This window comes from Quercus lobata, chromosome 2 (assembly GCF_001633185.2).
Source record: "Quercus lobata isolate SW786 chromosome 2, ValleyOak3.0 Primary Assembly, whole genome shotgun sequence".
Classification (NCBI taxonomy): domain Eukaryota; kingdom Viridiplantae; phylum Streptophyta; class Magnoliopsida; order Fagales; family Fagaceae; genus Quercus; species Quercus lobata.
The window spans coordinates 12081504-12092656 of NC_044905.1; the positions used below are offsets into that span (position 1 = coordinate 12081504).

Consider the following 11153-nt stretch of genomic DNA (forward strand, 5'->3'; position numbering starts at 1 on the left):
AAGGACACGATTTTGGAACGAACCTAAACAGTATTGGGTTCGCACGTAAAAAGGCCTAGACAATATGATTTGTAGAGCGTGAGTTTGAAAGGCTAGGCCTTGGTCACCAAGCAGTGGGTTTTTCGTGGTGTTCATGCATGGTTAAGTTTTCTTCACCCCTGGAGTCCTTCTCCTGGAGGTGGGCTGGGAGGCTCTGGTTTTTGGCCATTTTTCCCAGCCTCTCTTTAGATTACTTATTTTTCCTTTTATACTAGCCTGCGTTCACTGTCCTTCGTCCACGTATAGGGTCAACCTTTCCAAGACTGATACTTGTCCCTTCAGCCTATACCCAAAGTCGTTGGGGATGGTTGTAAAAGCCGAAGAATACGGCTCTGTCAGGTGCAGAGTATTGAATGGCAGTAAGGGCAGTTTTCCCTGAATATTTTAGATTTTCTTTCAAGCTTAGTCCTATACCGTTTTTGCCCCTCTTTCCGGTGGGACTTTGAGTCTGCCGAGGACTGAACTGTCATCGGCTGTATCCCGAGGCTATCTTTGTGCTTCATATTATCGAGCTTGGGCCATAGCCCTCCTCGACTTGGGCCTTTGGACTCCCCACGGGTAAATGGGTCTGGCCCATAAATTATTTGGGCCCCACAAATAACTATGTCATTAATAATTTGTTTAAATTACAATTTTTTGTAATTTAAAATTATGCATAAAATATAATCTTATAGATTATAAAGCAAATAATATTCAATTGACACAAAATTTGACATGTGTATTAAAAACATAAAGAACATGTAATCCAACAGTTAAATTTTTGAAATATGTAGTAATATTAATAATATTGAGTAAGGTTGTAGCCTTAGGTTACAACCAATTTTGTAGCTAAATTTTATCTAATACTAATTGTCTTGATATTTTTAGAATTAAAAGTTTTAAAATATGTTTTAAAAATATATGATGTAAGGACCTGATCTGAACTCCTAGCCCAAAAGTTATATGGACTTAGGCCAAAAAAGCTCAAAAACAATAAATTTGTAGAGAATGGGTTGAAAAACTGAGTTTTAATGAATTAATTAGCAAGTAAACAGATCTAGATGACAAAGAAAGGAAAATAACAAATTAACACTAAGGAAAGATATCCTTGGCAACGTCTGAGGAGACTGGTTCCTTAAATTGCTTTTGAAGCTCTATTACAAGTTTGATTCCTAATTGCTACATTGTTTCTCTTCCTTTTCCAATCCCTTCCTTATGAAGGGTCTCTTACATTATATAACTCCCTTTAAACCATCTTGACTTTACACTTGTTGATCATTTAAGACCTTACTTGAGTGTCTGTCCTATCAGACACCTTCTTTGATTTTTTGTGAGTTGTGGTAGTCAAGGCAGCACTGTTCAGGGGTCTTCTCCACATAAATGCAGCCAGAAAAGTAGCTGCAGTGCATTCAATGCGGTGGTAGCAGTTTTTCCTTAGATATTTTTGAGTTCACATCAACCTTATACGTGTATGATGCACGTCCTTATCGCTGGAGTTTCCTGGAAGGTCACCTTGATTGTTAGAATATAGATTTAAGTTGTATTATCATGTCCAAGGATATATTCTTCCTCGGACCACCCTTCCATTCGTATTTTGTTCATTAAGTCTTGGGTTTGAACCATTCATTTGTCCTCGGACTACTCATACTCTCGGCCAAGGCCTAAGGCCCAATATATGATTTGGACCCTTAACCCTACATATGAAAATAGTCTAATTAATGTATTAAATCATACAAAATTGTTTATTTTTTTTCAAATTCATGTATCGCTTATAAAATATTTAGTAATAATACATTTTACATTTGCATCTGCCCTAAAATGTGAATTATGCAAACCATGAATATGAGCAAGGTTTGAATCTGAATTACAATATTCAATACAAATGACACCATTCGGAATCTACAAATTTTTTAAAATTTTATTTTCTATTTAAAATTTCTACGGATATGAAAAATTTTCATAGCAATGTGACCATATTGCATGAAATGCATTTAACATGCTAATATCATAGTAATATTTCATGATTTATAGTAGTATTAGTACAAAGAAACCAATTCATTTGAGGGTAAAGTCATTATTAAATTAAAAGATATATATCAAATTTATGGTTTTACAAAGAAGAGTTTAATGAGTACCACTATTGATATCAAAATCATGTGGGGAAACCCAAACTTATCCAATAAAATAATTAAGGATAAGGTGGATGAATATATTTTATGTTTTCTGGTTATATGGAATGATGATGCAAAAAATCAACAGTTGAGTTCCTCGTCGTAGCAGATGGATGATGCTGTGAATGGGGTTGTCTTCGTAGGTGAGAATCTTGCAAAATGAACTGAGAGGAAAAGTAACACGCCAATGTAGCGTCAGCCAAACCACCTGCGATGCTTAAGTCAGCAAGGGAGAAAGATTCTAGAGAGAAAACGAGTTGAGAGTGATTTTGTAGAGTATTTGTGTGTACCTTTAACTTCTGTTGTCTTCTCTTTTAAAGTTATGTGCCTCATTAATGTGTTATTTAGATTAGTTTAATTCTTATGGGCATTTTTGTTTTGCTTTAGTGGACAGTGATGATGTTTAGGGGGCATATGTAATTTTATTGAGCAAAATTGCTATAATTAATTACCAATATATATATATAGGAGTATTTTAATTTTTCAAAATTTGGCCAAAGAATGGCTCCGTCCTTGATGCATGTATTATATAATTTGAGCAAGATTGCCCGTTCTACTACTTTGCAAGTTAAGACTCTATTTTTACCGATTTACTTAAATTAGGAATTCTTTAATTGGGCCATAAAGTTGAGCTTTTTTATTATTATATTCAGTGGAAAGAAAGAAAAAATTAACAAAAATTTGAATCCCTAAATAAATGGACAAAACTTAGAAACACTTTAAGTATTGTTCCTTAAATTTTCCTTTTAAGATTTAGTCATGTGACTACTTAACTAAAACAATACACTTCCATCCCATGAGAAAAAATTCACAAGGCAAAATATTAAAAGGGGAATTTAAGGAACAACAAATATTGTACCTAAGTCTAACTCACTAACTTTCAGTTTTTTTCATTTCAATTCTCTAATTTTCAGTTTTGTCATTTCGGTTCTCTTATTTTCAATTTTTGTCAATGCAAGATTCTGTTAGAGTTCAGTTAGGAGCTGCCGTTAACACTACTGAAACGATGTTGTTTTGCCTTTTTTTTTAATTTCGGAATTAAAATAAAATAAGAAAAATTTGTAAAAAAATATATAAATATATAAATTTAAGGGGAACGACGTCCTCATTCCCCTTTCCCTGAAATCAAAATAAAGAACACGACATGACACCCCTCCACGGCCTCTTGAAGAGCGAGAACAGCATGGCTCTGGAACCTTAAATCTGTCTTAGAACAAAAAGAATTTTATATAAGAAAAACAGTTCGCACAAAAAGAAAAAGAGAAATATATAAGATCAATTTTCTCTGCAACCAAACAAAGGGGAGGGATATAAACAAACCTTGAAGTCTTGTGCGATTTCACAAACAAGACGCGGGAAGGGCAACTTGCGAATCAAAAGCTCGGTACTCTTCTGGTATTTGTGAATTTCACTGTTTAAAGTCCAGAAGAAACTAGGGTTTCAAAAGAAAATAAACGACCAAATTACAAAAGTTAGAATTTTTACAAAAAATAATTACCGAAGAGCAATAGTTCCAGGACAATAACAATGGGGCTTCTTCACTCCACTAGTTGTGGGTGCAGATTTCCTTGCAGATTTTCTTAGTTAGGGTTTGGGTGTCGTGTTCTTTGTTTTGATTTCAGTGGAATGGGAATGACGACAATGTTCCCCTTAAATGTTTTCTTTTCTTTTTTTTTTTCTTTTTTTTACGGATTTTTCTTATTTTATTTTAATTCCAAAAATTTAAAAAAAAAAAAAAGAAAAAAAAAAGAGGGAAAACGGGATCGTTTCACCAATGTTAACAGCAGCCCCTAACTAAGCTCTAAAGAAATTGTGCATTGACAAAAATTGAAAGTTAGAGGATTGAAATGACAAAACTAAAAGTTAGAGAACTAAAATGAAAAAAGCTAAAAGTTAGAAGGTCAATTTTAAATTTTGCCAAATATATACAAGCAGACTGTTCAATTCTCGATAAGTTAGAAAATTTTCAACCTACGAATCAAACTGACCTTACTAATTTGATGGTCATAATTGCCCAATTCATGCCACCTCACATAATAAACCTGCACGATTTGGAAAGAGTCATACAAATGAACGAGTTAGATATTTTGTAGAGCCCTAGCAGAAGTGTGTTTATCATATTTAATTCTCACAAAAAGTTACATGTATATATATATATACACACAAAGAAAGTTACTAGCTAGTATATGATAATAAAATGGCAGATTAAGCTTCTTCTTTTTTCTTTTTTCTTTTTTCTTTTTTATTGAAAGATTTAGCTTAGTTGGGTGTGTGAATGCGTGCAGTGGTGTTGGGTGTGTGGTTGTTTGGGGTGGATCAGTGATAGTGTTAATGGTGGTTGTGATGGTTAGACTAGTGCCGCCAGTGAATGAAGAGGAAAAAGAAATATTAAATTTTAAATCAAAATTTTTAAGTTTTTAACTAAATTTTAATTAGAATAATTTTTTATTTAGTTGCATGCATTTTCTGTTCATTGTTGTAACACAGTGTGATTTGGACATTTATAAAAGTTCAAGGATTTTTAATTTCAAATTAGAAGTAGTCGGTTTGATTTAAATTCCTAGTGTTAGATATGCGGTTAAATGAATAAATTCATCATTTTCTAATTGTTTAAATTTTTTAGAGAATTGATAATTTAATATGATATCAGAAATAGAATTCTTTAGTTTGATCCCTTACTTTACTTTACCTCCCATTTAAAATGTTTTAAATCCTACGTGTTGGACTGCACTTCTAAAGAGGAAGTGTTAGAACTATAGTTAAATAATTAAATTCTCAATTTTTTGAAGTAATCGGTAAGAATTTAGGAGTTAGAATTACTTTGATAAAGACTACCCAAATAAAGAATTATAAAGTAACTTTGGAAATTGCCTTAAAGAATAACCAAATAGAAGTTAGAAGTAGAACTACCTGAATAAAAACTACCCAAATAAAGAATTACAAAGTAACTTTGGAAATTGCCTTAAAGAATAGCCAAATAGGTGTACTTTTTGGCTGAAACCCCAATTCTCACTTAAAAACCCCAATTCACGACCTAAAACACACATAAACAACACAAACCAAAAGATACCAACAAGCACTGAACCAACTTGCAATTACATTCAAACCATGTGTTATGGATCTGTTTGGGTACCGTTTATTGCTGAAAATTAAAAACTAAAAACATTGTAGTAAAATAATTTTTAAACGTGTAAATAATGCTAGGGGACCCAATTTTAAAGTTAAATTTGCATTTTTCCCAAGTTATGGGTTTCATAAACAATACCCATGGACCCACTATAAAAAACGCAGCTGCACTAAATAGCGCAAAACGCGCTATCCAAACTCACACTATATGACTAGTTTGCGAAGTAAATTTGTTATTGATGTTCAATATCTGTTGGTCCAATATAGTATCACAGCCTTCTCATGCACATCGTACATATCCAAACAAGTTACACATAACAAAAGTGTGTTATAGTGCAATGAAACACAAGTAGTAATCAGAGAGTACCAAGTGATGCAACTGATCAAACAGCATGTCTCGAATATCACCCACGCAAGAAAACGTAAAATACCAAAATACACCAAATCTACAACAAAATTAAATAGGGAAAGGCATAGAGCAAATGGAATACACAATGTCACAATAAACACCATATATTAGCTTAACTGATCAAGTTAACAACCCAGAAGTCAACATTTTACAGTGACAAAAAGAAAATTTGATCAATTCAAACCAAGTCAAGCTTAAAAGCTTAAGTAAGCCACCATGAAAGCTCGGTAGTTTAGTGAAACATTTCTTGCACCCACCACCTGTTATTACAAATTACTTTACTATTATTTACTCCAAAAATATTGATCTTTAGCACCAAGAGTATATATTATATAAGTTTATAAACTAAAGGTTCACAAGGCTTGGAGCAGACTGAGGAGGATTTGTGAGCATGTGAACAACTTCTCTCATGGTGGGCCTAGCAGAGCTTTCATCTTCAACACACAGCATAGCTATCTTAAACAAATGTATCACACCTGTGAGAGGGTACCCACTGAGCCTAGGGTCCACAACTGCGAGAACTGAAGCTGCATCAGATGGCTGAGAAAGTTCTGATGCTGTTTTCCTAACCCATCTCACAATGTCTACCCCATCACCAAACTCCCCCACTGGTTTCCTCCCTGCTATCAGTTCCAGTAGCACAACACCAAAACTGTACACATCGCTTTTCTTGTCCACTTTTAGCGTGTAAGCGTACTCTGTTGCACAGCGAAAATTAATGAGATTTCAGATGCTTAGCTCACGTTCAAAGTAAAATGTTGGTAAGGTGAATTCAAAACACTGAACGTGGCTAAATGGGACAAAAGCAAACATAACTAAGTTGTACTGGTGAATTGCCTATTACTATTATATAATTAATACTAGTATATTTTTAAGACTAGTTTATACAAAAGGGCAAAATTTGGATTCAGTGGTTAGTTGTACTAGATCCATTATGATGATGACATATGTCCATTTTTAACCATGTGTCATCATTCTAACGAGTTCAACAAACTAAATGCGCTAGACTTAAGCCAAGTCTATTACAAAATATGTTATTATAAAGAGGTCAAATTTTAGTCCAGTTCCCAATCTACTAGAACCAATTTTTTTTGAACTTTTGAAGCCACAGGGAACAAAATATATGACATTAAGCATAAACACAGCAAAGTCATTTGTTATGGCCTGATTTTTAAATCTTAGTCAGCTTATTTTATGGGTTCTGTTTTTTCAAAACATTATTTTTTTCTAAGGTACAACTTATTTTATTTATTTTTATAATTCAATAGTTGTAGTTGGGAAGAAAAAATTTTAATCTTGAAAGTATATAGAAGTAACAATTGAGCTATAAGACTGGCTAGATACACGTGTATACCGATTGACACCCTCAATTATAACTTACTCAACGAAAGTATACTAACAAGTAACACCAACTATATATAGACAGAATTTTCACATTTTGAGAGAGGTGATCTTACTCAATAAAGGTATACTAAACAACGAATACAAACACAAATTTTCACAACAATTTTTAACCATATTGATGAAACTTCTTGTCATTGGTACATGATAAAGGTAATATCAATCATGAGATGCACGTCAAATTCATATTCAAATCAAAAGCTACCATGTCACTACAGCACATGTACTAGCACTAGAGGTTGAAGAACAAGATGACAAACCTGGGGCAATGTAACCATACGATCCAGCAATGGAGGACATGCACTCCGAGGCCCCAGCATCCTGAAGAAACTTGGCGAGCCCAAAATCAGCAACATGAGCCTCAAAGTCTGAGTCCAGCAATATATTATTAGACTTCACATCCCTATGAATAATCATAGGCGAACAATCATGGTGAAGATAACACAACCCCGTAGCAGCCTCCACGGCTATTTTGTACCTCATATCCCATTGCAAATGCCCACCTTTCGACCCATGCAACATTTCCCCCAAACTCCCATTCGGCATGTACTCGTACAACAACAAGTTCGTGTCCTTGTTCGACACGTAACCCAACAGCTTCACTATAAACCGGTGTCGAATTCGACCCAACGTTTGAATCTCAGCCGTGAAGCCATGGTCACTGTGTCCACTCCCTCGACCCACCAACCGTTTGATCGCCACGTCAATGCCGAACGGCATGGACCCACGGTACACAATCCCGGACCCACCTTTGCCAATGATGTTCTCTTCTTTCAAACACTCTAGAACATCTTCAGCTTTGAAATCGAGCTTTTGAAACGCGGTGAGTTTCCAGGCCCGAGAGTTCTGGACTTTCCTCTTGTGGAGCGTGTAACCCGTAACCACACCCAGTAAGAGAGCCGTTACGAGTGCAATCACGCTCACAATTATCTTCCAAGTACCCGGGTTGGTACTCCTCCGACCCGAACCGCGACCCGAATTGATCAAGAACGGGCAAGAAACATGACGTGGCGAGCAGAGATTGCGGTTTCCAGCGAAGGAACTTTCATTGAAAACAGAAAACTGGTCTCCAGTGGGAATTCTGCCCTCCAAATTGTTGTAAGAAAGGTCAAGCGTTGTGAGGGACGTCATGTTTCGAATTTCTTCAGGAATTTGACCCGTAAGTTGATTTCTCGAGCAATTGAGAACACTGAGAACATTCAGTTCGGTAATCCCTTTAGGAATTTCCCCAAACAGACTGTTTCCGCTAAAATCGACCGTGGTTAAAGAAGTACACTCAGAAATCGAACCCGGGATTTCGCCGCTGACATTGTTATCGCTTATATTGAACTTCGCGAGCATCTTTAGCTGGAACAATTCCTTCGGAATCTCACCGGAAAACGAGTTCATTTCCAGAGACAAGGTCTGCAAACTATTGAGATTTTGAATTCCCTTGGGAATTTTCCCTGAAATTCTATTACCGGAAAGCGAGAGAATCCCGAGACTTTCACCTGAAAAATCCGACGGAAGATCACCGGATAAGTTATTATCGTCAAGCTCCACCACCTGCGCTAATGGCAAGTTGAAAAGACCCGCCGGAATCGTACCGTTGAGTTGGTTCTTCGTGACTCTGACTTTGAGAAGCGATTTACACTCTCCGAGTTCCTCAGGGATCGGACCGACAAAGAAATTCTGAATGAGAATCAGTGTCTTCAACATCCCTCCTTTGCACAAACCTCGAGGAATCAAACCGGTGAGGTGGTTGGACGTCACGTCGAGGTCTTTCAACTTTCCATTTCTCCCCAGATTCTCAGGTAGCTGCAATGTAAAATTGTTTTCCCATATCTGAAACACTTCGAGATTCGGTAACTCGCCAATAAATTCCGGGATTGGACCTTGTAGCTTGTTCTTAAACAAATTGATTAGCTTAATATTCTCAAGCCTTGAAAAATTATCTGGTATATTACCAGTAAGTTGGTTGATTGAGAGATCCAAAGAAAGCAAGTTTTGTAAGTTAGAGAGTTCAGGAGGTATCAAACCTGTGAGACGGTTTATTTGGAGAAACAATGAGTCCAAGTTCTTCAAAAGGCCTAAACTCTGAGGAATTTCACCAGTAAGGCTACAACTAGCCATGTCTAGTCGTTGAAGCGAAGTGAGCGAACCCAACTCATCTGGAATACCACCTTCGAAAGCGTTGAAGTACCCAACGAACATTTTTTGGAGATTCTTTAACCGACCCAAACTCGCCGGAATCTCGCCTGTGAGTGAGTTACCATTCAAGCCCAAGAACTCGAGGCTTTGAATCTCGGAGTAGGAGTCTGGGATTGACCCAGAAAAGTAGTTCCCACCGAGACAAAGATGCTTGAGGTTTTTCAAGTTCACAATCTCTGTAGGAAGTGGGCCAGAGAAATTGTTGTTGTAAATGTCGAGAACTTCGAGGCTTGCCATTCCGAGAGTGACTTCGCCGGGGAATTTGCCGACGAAGACGTTGTTGGAGATGTTGAGGAACTTGAGTGACGTGAGGTTCCCCATTTCTAATGGAAGACTTCCGGTGAGATTGGTGGCGGCGAGTGTTAGGTTCACTAGCTTGTCTAGTAAGCCAATCTCCGGTGGAAGAAAACCGAAGAGTTTTATATCAGTCACGTTGAGAGAAACAACTCGTAAATCTTCGTCACATGAAACCCCGGGGAAAGAGCAATGCGCCGCTGGAGAAGAAGAGACCTCCCAGTCTTTCAAGTCTGCACCTTTGGGTCCTTTCATGGCAGACTTAAGCTTCAACAGAACTTCAAGATCACTGTACGAAGAAGAACATGCTGAGAAGAGAAGGAAAAGTATAGCAATGTGAAGTAGGAAGCTGGTAGTGGCACAGCTCCTCATCTCTCTGGCTCTCTGTGTGTTTGCACTGTCACGGGTTCTTTCTTCTACGCAAAAGCCTGAGGAAGAATGAATGAATGCAGGTTCGATCAAATCTCACTGTGAGGCTTAGTTTATAAGAGCCTCGTAATGGGAGAATCAGAAGATTTCCACCGAGTATCAAACTTGAGTGAATAATAAACAATTGGTGAAACTGCAAATGGCAAAAGAAAGAGGGAAGAGAATAGAGAATAGGGTTGTAAAATTGCATGAAGACTTGTGTGTCTTTACTCTTTTAGGCCCTATTACCCTTAGCTGGGCATAGCTGGGTCCTACAGTACATTACGGATTTGATGGATGTTAACAGAAAGGTAACGATGTGAGACGATGGACTTTAGAAAAAAATAAAACGTTTTCCTTAAAATGTATATATAATTTTTTTTTTAAACTGTCCATTATTCAAATAAGTTGGGTTTTAACTTTCAACTTAAAATTTATCATTAAAAAGTGTTAGTTGAATTATAATGAATGAAAATAGAACTTTAAACATTTTTATTAGAAATTTAGTATGTATCAATTTAGTTATAAAACTCTTTATAATAAATTTGAAATTGATTGAAATCTTTTTATTTATCTTTTTAGATGTTTGTTTTACCTTAAAATCTTAAGAATTTATATACAGTTTTTTAAAACTTAAAGTATATGTATAATAATTATAAATAAACTGCATAATTGAAAATATTTATAATAATATTTATATATAGTTTTTTTTCATACTTTTGCTAGAATTAAATTTGGGTATTTATAGGGTTTGTCTAAGTGTGTGTATATATATATATATATATATATTAAAGCCAACCATTTAAAATAACTAAACATATTAATTTATCTATATAATCTTCTTCTGTTTATAAGTAAACATAAATTTTATTTTTTTTGTGTTTCATAATTCAATTGTTATAAATTAGGTTTTTATTAATAAGTGAGTGGATGCATGTTAAAGAGGAATTTATTGGATCTCATTACATTAAAAAATAACATAAGAAAATAAATAAATATTTAGTCAATTGAGTGATGTGCGACTCTAAAAGAAAACTAATCAATCTCAACTTTACTTAATGTGTTGAGACACTCGTCAATTAAGAAAAAATTTTAAGTATTCTTAGAGTATCATAAAATAGTGCTCATTTCTTTCA

The 11153-nt window shown here is 35.5% G+C and overlaps 1 protein-coding gene across 1 annotated transcript; it reads right to left on the reverse strand.

Annotated features, from left to right (window-relative positions):
- Positions 1-5810: 5810 nt before the first annotated feature.
- LOC115974514 (receptor protein kinase CLAVATA1-like) lies at positions 5811-10221 on the reverse strand. Its single transcript, XM_031094914.1, has 2 exons — positions 7386-10221; positions 5811-6422 (listed from the first exon to the last, which is right to left on the reverse strand). Exons 1-2 carry the CDS (start codon positions 9979-9981, stop codon positions 6070-6072), a joined length of 2949 nt encoding a protein of 982 aa, XP_030950774.1. The 5' UTR covers positions 9982-10221; the 3' UTR covers positions 5811-6069.
- Positions 10222-11153: the final 932 nt, after the last annotated feature.